Below are 21,360 nucleotides of genomic sequence, written 5' to 3'. Positions count from 1 at the left end.
AGTAGGCAACATAAGAATTAGGGGCAGCAGCCGGAGAAGCAAGCAGCGCGCAAACAGGATACTTAAAATATCAAGGCAAACTTACACACAAACACGAGTACCCACACACACGCACTTGCCTGAAGGAGGTTCATATTTTTGGCGAAAAAACACAAAACCACTGCACGAAATAAATAGAATATAAACCCAACCAACCCAACGCTGAGGTGTATGGCCCAAAGGCAAGGCAAACAAACAGAGCCCAAAAAAAGGAAAAGAAGAAGCGAAACATAAAGATGCCAAAATGCTGGACGGAGATTGATGCTGGCTGCCAACGAACAGCACCCACTACAACAACCACAGCAGCAGCAGCAGCAACAACTGCAACACAAATAATAAGGCCGAGACAAACGACAACCAAGAACAACAGCAACAAGAGCAACAGCAGCAGTGACAACCGCCAAATGTGAGCAGACAAACGTCAGCAATTGAGATATGTAAGTAACGCATACAGACACACGTCCGACAGTGAAGCTTCCATAAATGCCACCTTTAAAGCTTTTACTTAATAAATACATAAATACATAACGTTGACATCCTATTTTTTTACAAATTAGTGCATTCTTTTATGTGGCAATTGTGCCGAGAAATTTTCAAAGCTGTAAGGATTATTTGCAAATATGAAAGAATATAATCGTAACATTCTTTAATACTTATACCACAATCGATTTTTTGATTTATTAAATACTGTTGCGCCCGTTCGTGCACGTTTTGTAGGGGGTGTACAAGATTCGTTAAAAAGTATGTAACAGGCAGAAGAAAGCGTTTCCGACCATATAAAGTATATCCGTCCGTCTGTCTGTCCGTATGAACGTCGAGATCTCAGGAACTATAAATGCTAGAAAATTGAGATGGAGCATGCAGACTCCAGAGACATAGACGTAGCGCAAGTTTGTTGCCACGCCCACTCCAACGCAAATAAAACCGCCCACACTTTTGAAAAATGTATTGATATTTTTTCACATTTTTGTTAGTCTTGTAAATTTCTATCGGATTGCGAAAAAATTCTTTTGATACGCCCACTCTAACGCCAAAAACTGTCAGTGTTGAAGTTTCTCTTCGCACTTCCACTAGCTGAGTAAAGGGTATCACATAGTCGAAGAACTCGGCTATAAAGTTCTCTCTTGTTTTATTTTATATTAGGTGCCCTTTTTTTGCGATGTGTAAGATTTTGCAGGGCATAAGGTTTACTAATCTGAAGGGGAATTCTACTCTACTTGTATAGTTTGCTTATAGACAAGAGCTTGGACCAAGAGCTTTATGCTTCTTTTTACAGCATTTAAGTGTGAAATGATGTGTTAGCGAATTATTTGACTTAGGCACGAACATTCTAAGCTTCCAGGAGGAGAGAGAGGAGGAGCGCAAGAGACAACGGGAAAAAAGAGAAAAAAGGACGAAGAGTGAGGTGAGAGAATAAATTGGTTGAACCTTAGACCCAGGCGAGTTGAAGTGGAAAACAAACAGGACAACAAGGCAGATACACACACACTGACTCACTATACACACTCACACACCTATGTGTGTCTCTGCCGCACGCACACACACACAGCCTACAGGGAATCACACTTAAGCGCCACGTTGCTCGCTACCCAAGTTGTATCAACTTGTGCTATCCCAAGAACCTCGGCCAGTCGCGCAGCATTTGAACTCAATTTGGAAGGACCAAATACCAACACACTAGCACTCACACTCACACTCACACTTACAATCCCACTCACACCCGCACATAGGACAAAAATCGATGGGACGAAAAGAACTGCGAAAAGCGGACAGAGGCAAATACAACAATTTCCCTATTCGGGCCTTGGCTGGCATTAGCTCATCAGGTTTTCCTCTGTATGCCTCAAATCTGAATGGTGTTATACGGGCACTCGGGCTTGGGGTCTTAAATACTAAATAACTAAGCAACGCTTTGACCAAGCTCTGAATAATAATTTTTCGCATAAATTCCGATTCACGGTAATGAGAAATCAATTAAAAGAGTCTGTATCCTGAAAAAAAATGAAAAGAAGACAGTGGATTTTGGAGTTCAGCGGACGGGCCAAATTGCATTTAAATGAGTCATACGACATTTTATTAATTCATAAATCGTGGGTTATCATCACAACAGTTTTAGGATACTCAGTCAGGAATTTTCTTAAAAACAATAAAATTTAGGTACTTATTAAACATAAATCACGCCACTAACCAAAAACTTGTATAAAAAGTTGTCTACATAAATTTGTTGTACTTTAATTTGCTTTGCATCCCAAAAGAACAGATAATACAATTAAATTGGGAAACGATATCTTACTGGAAACTGGTTTAACCTTATTTGTGTTTAGCAATAAACACACTTTGCATACATGTAGTATTTTTTTCGTGAACTCGCTTTTTTGCAATTAACACAAAAGCTTTATTAATTTTTGCTAAATTTTTCTATGTTCATCAAAGTTTTGTTTTATTACATTTAATTGTTTAACTTGGACTCCTATTAATATGCAAATATTTTATCTTTTGCCTACGCAAAAGGTAAATTGCCGAGGAATTTACAACAAATGTATTATCCTGGCAGCCCAGATGCAGGGAATGTTCCCTGTCGTGCGGAGCGTGAAATCGCCCCAATCTAATGGCACAGATAAATTGCTGAATTCGACTGCTTTGATATGATTTTAATGAATCTGAATCTTAGGCACCAGTCTGGTAGATTTTAATTCAAAATGGGGTGGTATAATTAAATGCCTCCGAACAACCGACTTCTTCTTGAAGAAGCAGCTGCAGCTGCTCTGTGGCTTGTATGTGTCCTTGAAAAGTGAACCCAGTTGCCACCCAGCCACCTCCCTTTTTAAAGGCTTCACTAGGATGTCAACTGATTGCTTTTGCAATTTCAAAGACGTTGGTCGAAGCATTAATTGAAAGGCGGTGCGAGTGCAGTCCCCAGTTGGATAACACACAAACATGTGTGGAGGTTGGAGGTTGTCTGCCGAGAAACACTCATAAATTACTACCCACAGGTAGGGAGGTATGCCGGTTGAGGCGTCGAAGTACGAAAATCAATTTCCGCTTAAACCGTCGACAATTCAGACAGTCGGACAGCAAAACGGCTAGCTGGATTCAAAAGGGGCTGGCTCCACGATTGTGAATTGTTTCTCCGTTTCACTACATTGCCCGTCCTTCCTTATGATAACTACGGACAGCATATGGCCCCTGCTGTGTGGCTGCTCCACTGCTTCACTGTACGGCTGCTCCTCTACGCGACTGTCTGCCGTAAACGGTTTGATGCACACGATACGGGGGTTAGGTACCCACTCCCAGCTAGGGACCTTCTACACTTAACTAAAAGTGCGATGATTAAAACTTATTCTTATTTTAAATTTACTGTTAATTATCACTGTGGACGGCAGTCCACGTAGAGCATCAGGAGAGATGTGCCAAAAGCGAACAAAAAATAAGCGGTGTGGTTGTCCGATCGGAATACAGCAAAACTATAATTGTTGATCTAGAAGAATGAGCGGACAAAAATCCTAAAGTAATAATGAAATATCCCCACAGAAAAACGTTCGATAAATATAATAACAAGTTAAGTCTATACATAGAAACTCTCAAACGGTACAATGAAATATTTTGATAAAGCGTGCTGAATGAGTAAACGTGGTTTTAATTAGGTCTAATATAAAAACAAGAGAGAACGCTATAGTCAAGTTTCCCGACTATATGATACCCGTTACTCAGCTATTCGAAGTGCAAAGTCGAGTCTTCAGCACATACAGTTTTTGGCGGTTTTGTGGGCGTTAGAGTGGGCGTGGCAAAAAGTTGTTTGCCAAATCGATAGAAATTTACAAAACTAATACAAAAATAAAAAAATATCAAAACATTTTTCAAAAGTGTGGGCGTGGCAGCTTTGGGCGGTTTTTGGGCGTTAGAGAGGGCGTGGCATCATGAATCGACAAACTTGCGCTGCGTCTATGTCCCTGGAGTCTGTATGCTTAGTCTGAACTTTCTAGCTTTTGTAGTTCCTGAGATCTCGACGTTCATACGGACGGACAGACGGACGGACAGACGGACGGACAGACGGACGTGGCCAGATCGACTCGGCTACTGATCCTGATCAAGAATATATATACTTTATATGGTCGGAAACGTTTCCTTCTGCCTGTTACATACTTTTCAACGAATCTAGTATACCCTTTTACTCTACGAGTAACGGGTATAACAATCTCATCTTGATCTGAATATTCTTCCTTTGGTGGCCTTAAGTTATCGGGAAGGTAGTAAACAACGAACGTAGTAAAAACCTTTTAAAACTCTCTATCATCTTTAATTTCGTTAACGAACTTGTATTTTGTCAAAGTTCAATAGTCAAAGTTCCATCTAGGCCCAAAACTTAAAATTTCCGTCTAACCATAGTGATTATATGTACACCCTGCCCTGCTTTATTTAAATTTCTGAGAGAAAAGACGGACATGGTTAAGTAGATTCGGCTAGTGGTTCTAAGCAAGAAAGTATACTTCTTGTACTTATTATTACTTATTCTTTTCGGCGAGTATGTTGATACTTTCACAATTGTTCAAAAGTTAATATTTTTGCACTAGCTTTGTATCAAAGATTAAGTGAGAAAAAGAATTAGTAAATGTTAATAATTAATTTTCTCTATCAATCAGATAAAAATTTTACAATTTCTCAGAAATTTCACTTTATAGATATTTTTAAATATGGGACTATCCTCCAAAGCCCGATTTAAAATAAGCTAGTCATGATTTTTTTGAATGCCTGGAAGCAGTCCCAACCTCCGCTGTACTTCCGCTTGCGTGGTTCCATCTATTTGCACACACATCGCCAGCACCACTGGCTGACAGACAGGCAGCCATCAGTGCTCGGCCAGGCATCATAAGCCGCACCACATCGCATGACGCCACATCTGCTGGCCTCCACACCCGTTGCCCACCGAGGACATTGCGAGGAACGCCACGTGCGCCCATTGGGATGTCAGAAACAAAGCGCCAGCACTGGCGCATTGACTAATGAAAGTGGGGCTGGCGACCCAGCTCCACACCAGACCAGACTTGGGCAACCAGAGGCTGGATGGAGCAGGCTCTGGCTCTGGCTCTGGCGGACAGGGGGACAGGGGGACAGGGGCCGACCATCCTTGATCGGAACGTAAGTTGACAAAGAGGACAATGGCGTTGACGATGACAGTAAATCCTGTTCGTTCAATGTATCCGTACACAAATACTCGTACAGAGAATTGAGCGAACGCACCCAGCAAATTGCTCAATGCCCACCATTGTTATCGCCTATGGGGCTGTGAGTTGTGGCAGTTGCAATCCTGATTGACTGACTAACTCAGTGACATACTAACTGACAATTTGACTGACAGAATATGCATGTAAGCGAAAAAACTGTGTATAACTTTCATTTATATATGTCATGTTTAGTACACAGAAGAAAAGTGTCTAACAGCTGGTATCGAATTAATATTTATTTTATTAATATTATTTATTTTTCTTAATATAATATTTATTATTTTGGGGTTCAGGAATACTCGTGAGTGGAGACAACTGGGCAAGCATGTGCACATTTTGGAATTTACTTGCAGATTTATGCAAAGCTGTGTCACTTCAGTTTAGTTGAGCCTTGCAAATTCAGAAGACTAGAACTGGAGGGCATTATTCAAACAGGGAATCTGATTGGCTGGCAAGCCCGCTATTTGATTACCAGAGTCCCAATGCAGTTTTTTTCTTTTCTAGTGCCAAGTGCTATTTGAGTGTTGATATATTATACAATTAACTGAAAGAACTTCGTACAACTGAAAATCATGAAAATATTGTCTCGAACCAAATAAAAGGACATGTTATCGAACATTTGTTTTCTATTCTGGCTGCATTGCATGTGACCGATTGACTGGTGCCGGAAATGAGACTCAATGAAGTGGATGCGAAGAGATTGGACTGCGGTGCCTCGCTGGCACCGCCGATAAGCAGGCAATAGTAAACAGACACCCATCGCTGATGATTGTCAGTCGACGGAACGCCCTATGAATGTGAGATGGAAATGGAAATCGAATCGGGCGTCGAGCGGAAGTGGGCAAAGCTGGAGGCCCTCCTGCGCGTAACCAGCTTAAGCTCTTGCGCTGCCCCCAGCTCCGCCTTTTTATGTTCCCCTCTCAGCCTTTCACTTACTTTAAAGCCATTCGGAGCACGCGCTGGCTAACACACACGCACTCACGGCACACAATCGCATTATGGCGCAGACTATCGCATTGCTGATTGCACAATTACCAACAATGGCACTCTTGTTCTGCGCGAGTGTGTGTGTAGGTCTCTAATATTTTGTTTGTTAATTGTATGGGCGTGCCAGTCGCCACGCCCTTCGCCCAACATCTTCTTTGTTCCTGCCTTAGGAACAACAATTCTGCATCTAACTCCCTCGAATGTGTTCTGAGTGCGTTACGCAAGACCAGTGGAAAAATCCAAGAAGGTCGGATGTACGTGCATGGGAGATATTATTATGTAGTCCTTTTTAACAAATCAGGTGTGGAGCCTTTATTCATCATTCTATGTCAAATTTGCATAGGCTGTTTGTTTTTTTTTTAGGAATCAGAAAACATAAATGACTATAAACAAATGGGAATCTAGTGTTGGTAATTTTTCTGGACTATATTTACGTTTATCTTGTTAAAGTTCTTATATCTAATTATTATACCCGTTACTCGTAGAGTAAAAGGGTATACTAGATTCGTTGAAAAGTATGTAACAGGCAGAAGGAAGCGTTTCCGACCATATAAAGTATATATATTCTTGATCAGGATCAATAGCCGAGTCGATCTGGCCATGTCCGTCTGTCCGTCCGTCTGTCCGTCCGTCTGTCCGTCTGTCTGTCCGTATGAACGTCGAGATCTCAGGAACTACAAAAGGTAGAAAGTTGAGATTAAGCATACTGACTCCTGAGACATAGACGCAGCGCAAGTTTGTCGATTCATGTTGCCACGCCACTCTAACGCCCACAAACCGCCAAAGCTGCTACGCCCACACTTTTGAAAATGTTTTGATATTTTTTCATTTTTGTATTAGTCTTATAAATTTCTATCGATTTGCCAAAAAACTTTTTGCCACGCCCACTCTAGCGCCCACAAACCGCCAAAAACTGTCAGTGCTGAAGACTCCTTCGCACTTTCACTAGCTGAGTAACGGGTATCAGATAGTCGGGGAACTCGACTATAGCGTTCTCTCTTGCTATAATATCTACACTCGTAGTATTTGTTTACTTAGTTACGATTGGTTGTAAAATTTGTAACTATTTTATGTTTTAGCTAATAAGAAGGTTAAAGTGCCTTTTTCGTAATCTTCTTAAGGGGATTATGTTGTGTAGATATCAGGCAAGTCTGCTTCAATGGGACTTTAATCTTTCGTTGTATCTGCTGGAATGGAACAATATCTGTTCTTCGACAGCAGACAGACTGAAATCATGGTGCAGCGCTTTATTACTGACTTTCCATTCACAGCCAGTAATAAGCCTCATGGTCTTGTTTTGTACCGTTTGGAATTTTTTGCGATGTGACGCTGCGGCAATGCCCCATATTTGGGCTCCAATATCGCCAAGTTTGAGCAATAATTTGCTGGTAAGTTAGAAGCCTGCATCGGAGCGGTAGCTTGCTTCTCTTATTGAGCAGGTAGTATATGTAGCTTCCTTCGTTCCGCGTTGCACATCGCGACAATATTAGCTAAGTGGTCGCAGGAATCTACCGTGAGGCCAAGGTATTTAGTTTTCGTTGACTGCTCATTAGAAATGCATGAATGCCGTCAGCTGCCTCGTATTCGCATTCTGACGCGTGTGGTACGTTGTACGTACATCGGTTGATTGTTGTTAGCTCGTAGTAATGCTGTCTCCGAGAACGCAAGGAAGTATGCTACACAACTAGAAATCTAACTGGCCTGACGATGCACTTTTTATGCCCGTTACTCGTAGAGTAAAAGGGTATACTGCATTCTTTGAAGAGTATGTAACCGGCAGAAGGAAGCGTTTCCGACCATATAAAGTACATATATCCTTGATCAGAATCAATAGCCGAGTCGATCTGGTCATGTCCGTCTGTTCGTATGAACGGCGAGATCTCAGAACATAAGAGCCGTTAGCAAATTAACTTCACATTCTAACGCGGGTTTGCGACCGATCCCGTTTTCGCCGCTAAGACCTTCCGACCCAACAATGACCTTCCTCAGGTCCTTTTTTGTTAGGCTCATAATTTCTGAGATCCTATAAATAAATAAATAATAAAAAAAGAAAGCAAACTTATATAAAAAAAAGACGTAATTTATGTGTGCGACAGACAAATGTGGACGCAACCGGTGAGGGGCCATAAATTTAAATTATACCCGCCTAAAAGTGAATGCGCAATATGGAAGGCCAAGTGCGTGCAATAATTGCCGCCAACAAAAATTTAAGGAAGCAGCTCGAGGGTCTCACACGCTCCTTTTACTTCTGCCTGACCAGAATGTTTTGGTAATGAAATTCCTAGGACTCCGTCTTGGAATTTGAATTTGGCCGGCACCATACCATGGGGCTGATTGGGTGACTGGAAAGAGCGAAAGATGTCCGGCAGACGTACTGTAATTGGCTCAAGCCTTATATAACTAGGACTCATGTGGCGCATTTTTAATGATTTCCTTTCAATTTAGTATGTGTGTGCCTGGGCTACATCGACTTATAAAAGATTGATTATGCCCAATCCTCTATTTTTGATATTGACGGGGGAGGCCAAGTGGTTGCCTAGCTGAATTCATTGCGTAATGCGAGGAATTCAAAAGCAAACTGCTTAAGGGGAGTGCCAGCCGCAAGTTCAGGAATCTAGAATGGTCTTTGACTGTCCAGTTCAAATTGACTGTGCTAATCTTGTGGGAAAACTCTGAAGTCCTGAAGGCCTGTATTTAACTGTGTCCTGATTAACTCGAAATGTCAATGCCATTGCTATTGCCATTTCCATTGCCATACGCAATGTGTAGGTAATTTTGTGCGCCAGCATTGGACAAATATTTATATGGACCACCGGTCGTATATATATAATACTGTTTACCAAAGCAATCAGCAGGCGTACACGGGAACCAGTACTCGGACTGGACAGGATTGGAATTCTAACCTTTTTTTCCATGTGACAGGGCCGAGATTTCAGATTTGTGATTGGAATTTGAGCGGCTGACACTTGGCAAATGCGCCAACAATTTAGGTAATAACCTTAAATTCAAATGCTGTTGCCGGGACTACTCGGCGACGGCCTTCGACCTAATACAATTTAAAAGCGCCGTAGACCCATTTTTGATTTCCCCATTCCTGTACCCGAGTGGGTTTGCTTTTGCGTTGCGAATTTGCTGCTGAATTTGCTGGCGAAGCGAAGATGGGGATTGGGCCGACACAAAAGCAAACAATTTATGGTTCATATGAGTTTGGAATTGGTGTTCAGCATACAAATGCCGAGCAAATAGAATTTGTGTGTTTATTCAGTCCTCGACGGTCCCCCGGAAACGTGGACCCTAATAGGAGCACTCTATGCATAACCATCTGCGGCTGGATATTTGCCCTGTTTAAGTGGTGGAAGGTCAAATGCCTGATTGTTAGCACAGTCGCGTAAGTATAATTGCCATAAACGATTATGATCTCGGCAAGAGGTTGAAAACAATTTAGGGCCATCGTTTGTTAACTGGCGAACGTGATTTTCTCTCCAATAATGTCAGTATTCAATTGTGATATGAATTGTTTAATAATAATTTTAAGTTTAATTATAAAAATTTATTTAATTCTCTTTCCATTTCTTATTACCGCGCATGTTCGTTCTCTGCAGATAATAGTTCATTTATATTTGAATCGAAACAATATGTAAGATTTTGCTCCTGAAGAAAAACCTTTAGGTAATCAAGGGCAATTATGTGGATTTGGCATGTGGTTCAGTTCCATAAGGTTACTGATGATTGAACACTCAAATTGACAAGACAAACCGTTTTCATATTGAATTAACTCTAGTGTAGAACTATACAAAAGTAATCGTTAAGGTTAATTTTACTGAAGAGCATTAATGTATGGAGAATTATTACAGAGGTGTCAAGAAAAATGTTACCAATAAATATACAACCTTAGTTAGCATTAGAAAATAAATTGAGTTCTCTCAAGTTAGAAGCCACTTAAGATCCGCTTTGGCCAACCTTACAGGATGATTGATATAGATATATATGTATATGTATATGTATATGTATATCCGCTTTTCTGGGAAACATGCTCACTTGCAAACCTGCCCTTATGCTCACAAGCCTCACCTCTCCGAACTGATTGGATAAGACTAGGGTCAATATACGTCCTTGACACATTGTGATCTCCGGTGCCTGACCTCTGTCCTCTGCCGCCGACCACGTGAGGTTCGTCGGTGGGCGTGGCGCTTGTGGGGGGTGAGAGCTTTTATTTTGCTCGGTAACTTTGCGATGCGGTTTTCAACCTGTTAGACAACAGCAGTCGCCTTCTCTCTCACGCCCGAAACATTACGCTCGCATCCATGCAGCCGATCGAAGTAGGTCATAGTAGCACGCTCTTGAATGTGACTCCATAAGCTGATAAGTTGCAGGCAAAATGCGTTTTAAAGTTGTTGATCAGCCCTCGCTTTAAAGTAATAAGAAAATTTATAGTGTTCTATTTATACCTTATCGTAAGTAAAAATATAATCGTTAAAAGTATGTAACAGCAGAAGAAGCGTTCGACATATAAAGTATATATATTTGATCAGATCAGTAGCGAGTCGATCTGCATGTCGTCGTCTGTCTGTCGTCCGTCTGTCCGTCTGTCCGTCTGTCTGTCCGTCCGTATGAACGTCGAGATCTCAGGAACTACAAAAGATAGAAAGTTGAGATTAAGCATACAGACTCCAGGGACATATAGACGCAGCGCAAGTTTGTCGATTCATGTTGCCACGCCCACTCTAACGCCCACAAACCGCCTAAAACTGCCACGCCCACACTTTTGAAAAAGGTTTTGATATTTTTTCATTTTTGTATTAGTCTTGTAATTTTCTATCGATTTGCTAAAAAACTTTTTGCCACGCCCACTATAACGCCTACAAACCGCCAAAAACTGCCACGCCTACACTTTTGAAAAATGTTTTGATATTTTTTCATTTTTGTATTAGTCTTGTAAATTTTTATCGATTTCCCGAAAAACTTTTTGCCACGCCCACTCTAACGCCCACAAACCGCCAAAAACTCTCCTTCGCACTTCCAGTAGCTGAGTAACGGGTATCAGATAGTCGGGGAACTCGACTATAGCGTTCTCTCTTGTTTAAACTAAACACAAAAACAACAGGAAGAGAACTAAGATCCAAAATCCGTGATGCTCATTTCATTGTATTCAGTACGGTTAATGTATATTATTTTAGTTAAGACTCAACGGTTTCTGCACAGTATTTACCACTTCTGATTCACTAACTTAATTTGACCGTGCAGGGAAACTCAGGGGTAGTCAACTCGCTTCCAATTGTCCCGTCTATGGTGCAGTGTGGCTAAGTTCGGTTCGAATCGGCTTTTGGACACATTTTATAAGCATTGGGATGGGGAGAGCCGCGCGCGGGGTCCATTGTGCTGTGAGCCGACTAATGGCATCCATTAGACACAAAAGACCAAATTGCTTGGCCCGATTCCGATGGCATCAATATGCCAACCACACATATTATACGCACGTATGTATATCCCGGCACAAAGGCACACAGACACACTGCATTTATTTCAACTTTTGTGGCATCTATTGTCACGTGCCGGACTGCGAGTGTGTGAGTGGGGGCCATTGAGCAATTGATTTGGATTCCTGTGGCCAATAGGCCCCGCAGCTATTTGCATCAACGGTATTATTCTGGTCTGTGGGAAATTTCATGTTCCGCATGGAGCAGTTCTCTTTCGATATGCATGGCATGTACAACGCCGGCGAAAAACAAAACCTGACAAATCCTATCCGGTTCTCCATTGCAGACTGACTTCGAAATACCTCGCGATTAAGCCATGAACGCACTCGATATGGATAAACAATTTCTGAGCGTCTCCCAGGACCATCATCATCAGACCTCGGTGGCGGACCAGCGGAGTCGCTCAAGGTGAGTTTGCCACACCATTCAAATGCCAGATGATGCATACTGAACCTTCTTTCCAGATCGGAGCGCGCCTCCAGCCTGGCGCTGCCGCTCAACTCGCTGTTGGACTTCTACGACAAGCAGCAGGAGCAGTGCAAGTCCGTTACCCTGCTGCCGTTGCCCAGCAACTCCGGCAGAATCAGTGAGAGCAGCGACCCCACCAGCAGCAACAGCATCGTGCGGCGACACTCCTCCCACTACTATCCAATGCTCGAGGACAAGCAGAAGCCGTCGCAGCTGCCCCAGGCAGCCACCGAAATGCTTGTGAGTAAGAGATTTATGTTGAAAGTCATAAAACTAAAAGGACTTCCCAAAAAATGGTCTATTCTAGTAATACTAGAATACTTTACCAGGATAGGGAACGATATGTTCCAAATTTAAGAACAAATACTTTAAGCCATAAAGATGATCCAGAGCATGTTTGGGGAAATTAGTCTTAAAATTAGTACTTCAAGCTTAGTTGAACAAGCAACACCGGAAGGTGATGGTTACATTTTTACTTGGCTCAGAATTCTTTAAGACAGATTTTTACGGAAAAAATTATATTTTGTAAGGAAGTGGAGAAGCAATCAGTTTAGATTTATATTCTTATTTACCAATATATTCACCGAAATTAAGATAAAAAGGTGGTGGCTGGAATAAAAAAGATTATAGCAGGTCTGTTGAATTCTTTTTCTACATTTCAAGCACACAGAACTTTTTAAGAATTTGGTACGTAAGGAAATAAAGATACTTTAACTTAAACTTCGAGTTTTTCCTTCACAATACCCTTTCATTTTTAAGAAAGTTAAGGAAATGCAGCACATTATAATTTGCTGTAGAAATGGGAGCTGCTGAAAGACAAAAGAAAATGGGACTATGTATTTACATAAAAATGATTTCAAATGAGAACTTTGCTCTTCTGCGTCTGCAAAAATAAATAATCCTGCTATTGCTCTTTTCACGGCAAAGTAAACAAAGCCAAAAGAGTCAATAGTTTTGCAACCTTCAAGGATACAGTATTCAGATTTAATTACATGCTCATCCATGTTTGGGTTATTCGACTGGCGGTCCACAGTAGGGCGTTTCGAGTGATGGGCAGGGGAGAGATTAGCTATAGTTGGGCTTTGCATGCCTCAGGAGATCGATGTGGACGGCAGCCAAAACCACTTGCCTCTAACTGATTCATTTTGAAGGAGAACCTGGCATAAAATCCCCCCGAGTTATTTCCTGCGCGTCAGAATTTCTGCGCTCGGCTTAGCGAGGGCTTAGTCCTCCCCCACTTCATCCTCAGCACCTGGATGAGGCTTAAGTTGCAGAATATTGCTGCTGGATAATATTGCCACAGAGGATGATCAAAGTGGTAAATGATTACCACAGTGGAAAATGGTTTCTACCACCATGGACCTGGAATATTATACTTGCTTTTAATTATTAGTTAACAAATTATATTTCCTTTATCCTTATAAGAGCATTTTTGAGTTACAGCATCGTTTGTTTTAACTATCTTACCTTAATATTTTATAATTTAATCGTCATAGAACATTTTTTACACACATTCATTATATTATATTATATTATATTATACACATTCACTCATGCGATTTTCCACTGTTTTCTGTGGGTCCTTTTACCTCGAATTTCCTCATTTTTCGCTGGCAGGTAAACATGACGGAGCTAAAATATGGCCAGTCAGCGCACCAGAGGGCCATCGCGGGAGGAAGGCAGGTTCATCAGCACCAGCAGCACTTAGTGCGGGTGGACACCCCAGTGACACCCCCGCCTCCCATTCCGAAGCGTCTTCTGCGCGGCAAGTCCTCCTGGCAGACGTCGAGTCACCCACTTCCACTCTCGGCTGGCGGACAGGATGGCGCCCACGGCACGGGCACAGTATTTGTTTATCCGCAGCCAGAAAACGTGACCGCAGAGGCAGTAGTCCGGGGATCAAGCGACGGACAAGGAGGAGGTGCCGGGCTGCAATCAGCACTGCTTGTTGACATAGCCACACGTCCGGCGTCCGGATATGCGGATGCCGATGGGATTTCCGATGATGACCGCATGAGTCTGGAGAACTCCGTGTTCGACGAGTCGCTAACATCCACGCCCGTCAAGGTCGCCGGCTATTTGACCGGGCGCTATACCGGGCTAAGTCACATGGCCAAGCGGGCGCAGCGCTCCTCCAGCAGCACAGTGGATTCCGCCTACGGCTCATCGCTGGGCGGCCACAGTGAGCGGTTCGCCAGCAGCTCGACTAGCGTGGACTTTCGTAGTCGCTTTTCCTCGGTGGACACCCAGTCCTCGCTCGATGAGAAGCCTCTGTCTAGTTCGATTGACACGCCAATGGCCAGAGATCCCAGGGAGGCGTACAGGGAACGTGCTGTGCTTAACGATGCCATGCATAAGCTAAATAACAATAACACCAGTCTGGGACTTGCCCTTTACACGGCCAGCAATAACAACAACAGCAGTAGTGTGGGAAGCGATGGTTCCAAGCTACCAGTGGTTCCCGTCCGGAAGCAGCCGCCGTCAGCGAAGGGCTGCAGCAACAGCAACCACTCGACCGGCGAAACTCAGTCCCAGAGCTCCAAAGAACCCAGCAGCGTCTCGGCCTCGGCCTCCACTTCGTCCGCCGCCTCAGCAGGATCCAGCACTATCTCCAGCGGCACCATGTCATCTTTGTCTGGGCCATGTCCAGCTGTTGTGCCGCCCACAGATTTTATTACCAAACGTCCAGGGCCCCCAGAACCACCATTGCGGCAGGCAAACGTATTTGATCCAGTGGAAGCGGGATCGCGGGTTCATCCGCCGCCTCCTTTAACTGTGCGGAATAAGCTCGTGCGCAATAAACCGCCTCCAATTACGTACCCTCGGATGCAACAGCGACAGGACTCCACGCTGTCCAGCGATAGCTACTCAATCAGCTCCAGTCCGGGCTACAACTCCAAGCTTATGGAAGCGCCACTGCTGGGTTCCCAGCAGGGGGGACGTAAGTCCAACGCACCCGGCACCGCGCAGCGCCAAACTCCGCTCATGGATTTGGCTCCCACTCGTTTTCTGGGCGGCGGCGGAGGACGCGGAAGTGGCAAGCAAGCTCCCGTAATGCCGCCACCAAGGAGCAAGATCAACTTTCGCCAGGACTCGACTATCTCGAGCGACAGCTTTAGCCAGACCTCCAGTCCGGGATACAATTCCAAGCAAATGGAGGCGCCGCTGCTGCCCTCGTTGTCCGCCAAGCGACTGTGCAGTGGTGAGTACAAGTCCTTCCAATTCCCCGGGCTTTGTCACAGGGCTCCTCTGCCTTTTCAGCGCCAGCCCCGATCGTGTGCCGTCAGGGAGTACAGCACGAGCCCATCGAGGAGCTAGAACCGCCGCAGACGATCTCTCCGCTTCATAAGGCGGCTGGCCAGCCCAGCAGTCTGCAGACCATCGTCCGCTTTCAAAATGGAGCACCGCACACCATGTCCTTACAGCATCAGGTAAAACTTTCATTTTACAAAAATATTGCATAATATTGTAATGATTACATCCTACCTACCATTACAGATTATTAACCGGCGCAAAAGCTCCAATCCGTACATCACGAACGGCCGCTTAAAGTTCCGCCTGTTTCAGATCCTTATCAACGCCTTTGCCCTGCTGGCTATCGCCGGAGGTTTGGCTGCCTACTTTAATGCATATCCGACTATAAAGTTCGTAAACAAGACTATCATCAACACTATTCACGTGGAGGACACCACTAGTTTTGGCAAGAATCCAGCCCCAGGCACATGCCTTCCAATTATTGTGCGATTTTGCCAAGGCCCCCAGATTCCCTACAACTACACCGTGTTCCCCAACTATATCGGGCACTTCGGCCAGTTGGAAACGCAAACGGTAATTATGTGGGTATACAGAATAGCCCTTTATTTCACTAACTTCAATCGATTGCAGGACTTGGATTCCTATGAGGCCCTGGTGGATGTGAGATGCTACGAGCTGGTGTCCCTGTTTCTCTGCACGCTTTTCGTGCCCAAGTGCGGACAGAGCGGGTAGGCTCTACTACATTTTTCTCCTTTTTTCTTTTTACTCATTAATGATGGTCACAAATAAATACGCATAGGGCCACCGTGCCACCTTGCAAAACCCTCTGTACGGAGACGATGCGCCGCTGCGGCTTCTTCTTCGACGTTTTCGGACTGAGTCTGCCCGAGTACCTAAACTGCAAGCTCTTCAAGGACTTTCCGAGTTCCGAGGACTGTGTGGGGTTGGATGAGGTTCGTGAGGTGATGAGAGCCGCTACGCATCCTAAGTGCGATGGCTTCCAGTGCGACCAGAACCGTTGTCTGCCGCAGGAGTACGTGTGCGATGGCCATCTGGACTGTATGGACCAGGCAGACGAGGCCAAGTGCGAGCGGTGCGGACCAGACGAGATCTACTGCGGCGACAGCCAGTGCATTGGAACCAAGCACATATGCGACGGTATCACTGACTGTCCCTATGGCCAGGATGAGCGCAACTGCTGTAAGTAAAGGGTTATTGGTTCTTGCTATGACCTAACTAGTTTCACCAATCACTTTTAGTGAGGCTAAGTGAGCGGAACGGCGATGTGGGCACCGGGGTTCTGGAGGTCTACCGCATCGGTCAGCGGCAGTGGATGCCCGCGTGTGTAAAGAACTGGGATCGAGCAGTATCGCCCAGCGCAGTGTGTTCCATTCTGGGCTACTCGGCCGTGAATGCCACCAGTGTCCTGACCCAACTTACTCACCGCCCACTACTAGCCACGGTAAATGTGTCCACAGACATTTGGAAAATGTACGCCAAAAGAAAGTCGACATTGATGCAAGAGTTTGCCAACTGCAAGAAGACGGAGGATTATCCTATGGCCGATCTAACGTGCTCCAATTATGGTGAGTGGCTCTGGGTGGAAAATCCGCATCAGGCTTTTACTATTTCATTATCTATTTCAGAGTGCGGCCGAGTAAAGCGGGGTAGACACAAGCCATCAAGACGCATCATTGGAGGAACCCAAGCCAATCCCGGCAACTGGCCATTCCTGGCTGCAATTTTGGGCGGTCCGGAGAAAATTTTCTACTGCGCAGGCGTCCTAATATCGGATCAATGGGTGCTCACAGCCTCACACTGCGTGGGAAAGTTAGTTTAATTTTAGGCATGATAATATGTTGGCCACTAATTGAGCTACTTGTCTGACAGCTATAGCGTGATCGACTTGGAGGACTGGACTATTCAGCTGGGCGTAACGCGTCGTAATTCTTTCACCTACTCGGGTCAGAAGGTCAAGGTCAAGGCTGTAATTCCGCATCCGCAATACAACATGGCTATTGCCCACGACAATGACATAGCTCTCTTCCAAGTGAGGAAATCTAAAATCTGAATGTGTCCTTTCTCTAATATATTTATATACATTTTCAGCTTGCCACGCGCGTTGCCTTTCATGAACACCTATTGCCCGTATGTTTGCCGCCGCCGAGCGTGAGGAATCTGCATCCTGGCACCATGTGCACCGTCATCGGATGGGGAAAGCGGGAGGACAAGGACCGTGAGTCTACTTGACGTAATTTCCGGGTTCCGCAAGATAGATCAGTTTACTTTGTTTCACAGCCAAGTCGACGTATGAGTACATAGTAAACGAGGTGCAAGTGCCCATCATCACGCGTAATCAGTGCGACGAATGGCTGGACAACCTGACGGTGTCGGAGGGCATGATCTGTGCCGGGTTCGATGACGGAGGCAAGGATGCCTGTCAGGTAAGCGATATTATTCCCTATACTGACCGTATATTTGAGAGGAACTGTAACCCAAACACCAGGGAGATTCGGGCGGTCCGCTGCTGTGTCCGTATCCAGGGGAGAAGAATCGCTGGTTCGTGGGCGGCATAGTCTCCTGGGGCATTATGTGTGCGCATCCCCGTCTGCCGGGAGTATATGCGAACGTGGTGCAATATGTGCCTTGGATACAGGAGCAGATCGCGAAGCATTCACGTCCCATTAAAGAGGACCGCGTTAACAAGTACGACCTGCATCCAGGAGGACCCGACATACTATCCAAAATAGCCACTGATCCAATGCGTGAGGGTACTCACCACTACACTCATTCCAGGACGTCGTCCAAAAATTAATCCCTACCACGGCTCTGAAAGACTCTACAAAAAGAGCCACAGTCAGACCTAACTGGAAAAGAGCATATCCATGAAACGATTGCACAAATTACGAAATCCACATGGAACCCATGGATCCTGTAGGATACATACATATATTTTGCTATTGAACTTACGGTATTAGCCAACCGACTATTACCGATTTGGGCAACATAATCATATGTCAATTTGCCGAATTTATTTGTCAATTTTTTTACAAAAAAAATTTGTATGAGCATAAACCCCAGACAATTTATAATCCAGACAAACCGAAAAGAGGGTGCGAACATATGTCAATACATATTGCAAACGCGATTTATATATTAACAAGTAAAAGGAAAATAGCTGTCATGTACCCGATATCTAACTATTTCATAATTGTGTCTAAATACCCCGAAACCCAGAATAGAATTCAATTCTGTAGCTGAATTTTGTGTTGAAAGGTTCCGGTCAAAATGAATCCTTTACTATTATAAGTATTACTCGCAACAGGAAAAATTATGATTATCGAAGAAGAATGCAGAAAAATATTGTGAAGTATTGCTATTGAGTGTTGAAAATTAAAACAGGAAATAAGCAAATCAATTGTAGAAAATGTAACTATAACCGAACAAAAGAAAACAAGGAATCATTGCTGATCTTGGGCATTTGATAGATGTAGCAGTAGACTCTTCACCAAACCCAAATATGCTGTCTTACAACAATGAATCTAAAAAAAACAACAATAAGAAAGTGCAGTTGACAATAATGAGAAATGCACAATAAGCACCTAAATGCGTTTAGATATAAGTCATGAAAATAATAACTACAATGCGTGGGTTTCAGCTTTAAAGAACACAAACGAAAGGAAGAAAACGAATGGAAAATCGTTTCGTCTGACAGATGTCAGATTACAGAGGGGAGTGGAAGGAATATACTTATACACATAGCATACGAATCGACTATTTACGTGGTGATCTACAGAAGGTATACACCCTTCTATAGTAGAAATGTCAATGTAACTTAATATTTAGAACTATTTACACGCCAACGCACCTCGTTTGTCAAGCCCACTTAGACTGGCCGCTCAAGTCGAAGCTCGAGGTATTGCCCTGATTTCGATATCTACTCATCCATAACCCAGGTGTGTCATCTGGAAGATATAATGCTTGAGTGCAGACATTCGTAGGCACGACTGTTTTGCAAAGGAATCGCTCCTAAGAAATGTAAAATACGCGTAACAAAAGACTCAAAATCGGTTGTTTCAACACACAAAACACATAAACACACCGGAGCATCGTGATGTGTACAGCTTTGATATTGTTTTTGAGTCGGAACCGCAACAGCAACCCGAAGTGGATCGGAATTCCAGGAGCTCCATGTTATTGACTTATCGTTTCTAGTTTCTAGCTAAAACCTGTTGAAATGCTTTAAGAGATTGCAAATGTATAACCGATCACTACTAGATCTAGTTGGACATATTATGCCTATCAATATATATGCATGTTTTGTACAATCAGTTTACAAGTGGAAAAGTATTATTAGTCTTAATGGGGGGGTTAAATGAAGCGCATATTACACAAGGCACACAATGTTTTAGGCGGAACATGAACACAAACCAATATGTAACTGAATTATATACAAGAAATATACATATAACGGATACATACATATATTCTATATATATATTGTAGTGCTAGCTTTTAAGCAGATGTGATGGTGTCTAAATTTATACATGCATATTATCAAGCGAAAAGTGGAAAGCTTAGATTATACTCGAGACAAATCTGTGGGCTGTTGTAGATCGAGCATACTAGCTATAATAGCAGAGGACAGATCCAGGACAATAAAAACTTAAAAAGATATACCCATATCATAGAAACTATGCTTACTTCGATATCGTACAGTGCATCAAGACATGTCCGTCTTTTCCTGGAACTCGCAGAGGTTTTACTACCAAACGAGTCTGAAATAGTAAAGTAAAGTTTTTTATAAGCTTCAGATGCAATGGCGTGAAATCACTGCAGATTTCAGGATCGCATCGGATAAATATAGTTTGTGTTTGAACTCAGGCAAGACTCTTTTTGCTGTTGCCTTGAACAGTAAGCAACCCTTTCACCCTTTCAGTTTTCTGGTGTTCACTCTCCCTGAGCATTTACGATCACACGGATCATGGCGAGCTATTTTTATACACCCCATGCTCCGGGCTACTATCAAAACGCTTAGCTTTATGTACATTTAGACTAAATCGAAACACAACCCATATATTATATATATTGTAGATGTAAAATGCTTAGCATTGGCGATTGGAGTGAGTGAAATAATTTACACGCGTCATAAATAGCAGACTAGATAATTACTAAGTACAATACGCAAACAGTTGATACTCAAACTCAGAATCGCACATCCTAGTTGAAATTCTGCGCTTAACGGGGATCGCCCCCAAGGATTCGATTCAGTTTCTCATGCTCCATGTGAATGGAGGGACACTACATAAAAACAAGCCCTAAAAAACAAAGAACACAAGAATTTGTAGCGAAAATGTTATGTGTAGCAAAACCAAAAAACCAGGAGCTGATTAAAAAACTAGTTGAATTTATATGTTTCGCGCATAATCAGGCATGAATAATGAATCATAGTATATGTACTCACGTATCAGAATATTATATGTAAATGTTTAAAGACGATCATTTGATGAAAAGCACTTGTTATCTATGCACAGACGAAACTTTGTGAAGAATTTACAATAACAAACTTTGACAATAAAGACAAACTGAATCTTTTCCTGTGGCTGGACCAGCGCATCGGAGGCATTGAGAATTTATGAAAAGTTTTACATTCAGATCTTAAAGTTTTGACGCGAATCGAATATTGTTACAAATTTATTTTTGAAAACACAGGGAGGAATACCATGACAATAAAGCCGGCATTTGACCAATGTCCGACAATAACTGGGGAAGTGCAGTAACCTTAATGTAACTACATAACGTACATGCAGACACGTATAACCAACTAAAAGCTAAAAGCAACATGTCATACCAAACATGATATATACCTACAAACATATATTATATAAATGTTAATAAATAAATGTATAAAA

General features: G+C 43.2%; 1 protein-coding gene across 1 annotated transcript; it reads left to right on the top strand.

The window, feature by feature from the left end:
- Nucleotides 1-253: 253 nt before the first annotated feature.
- LOC122615275 lies at nucleotides 254-21,310 on the top strand. The gene is made up of 14 exons (XM_043790275.1): nucleotides 254-476; nucleotides 12,012-12,133; nucleotides 12,190-12,433; nucleotides 13,811-15,395; nucleotides 15,455-15,624; nucleotides 15,692-16,021; nucleotides 16,079-16,176; nucleotides 16,248-16,648; nucleotides 16,708-17,034; nucleotides 17,095-17,278; nucleotides 17,339-17,498; nucleotides 17,558-17,684; nucleotides 17,747-17,892; nucleotides 17,955-21,310. The coding sequence occupies exons 2-14, from the start codon at nucleotides 12,042-12,044 to the stop codon at nucleotides 18,261-18,263; spliced, it is 4,173 nt and encodes a 1,390-aa protein (XP_043646210.1). The 5' UTR covers nucleotides 254-476; nucleotides 12,012-12,041; the 3' UTR covers nucleotides 18,264-21,310.
- The last annotated feature ends 50 nt before the right edge of the window (nucleotides 21,311-21,360 follow it).

The sequence above is a fragment of the Drosophila teissieri genome, chromosome 2L, assembly GCF_016746235.2.
Source record: "Drosophila teissieri strain GT53w chromosome 2L, Prin_Dtei_1.1, whole genome shotgun sequence".
In the NCBI taxonomy this organism is placed as follows: Eukaryota; Metazoa; Arthropoda; class Insecta; order Diptera; family Drosophilidae; genus Drosophila; species Drosophila teissieri.
Note: the sequence above shows the minus strand (reverse complement) of the source record. Positions and strands in the feature narration are given on the sequence as shown.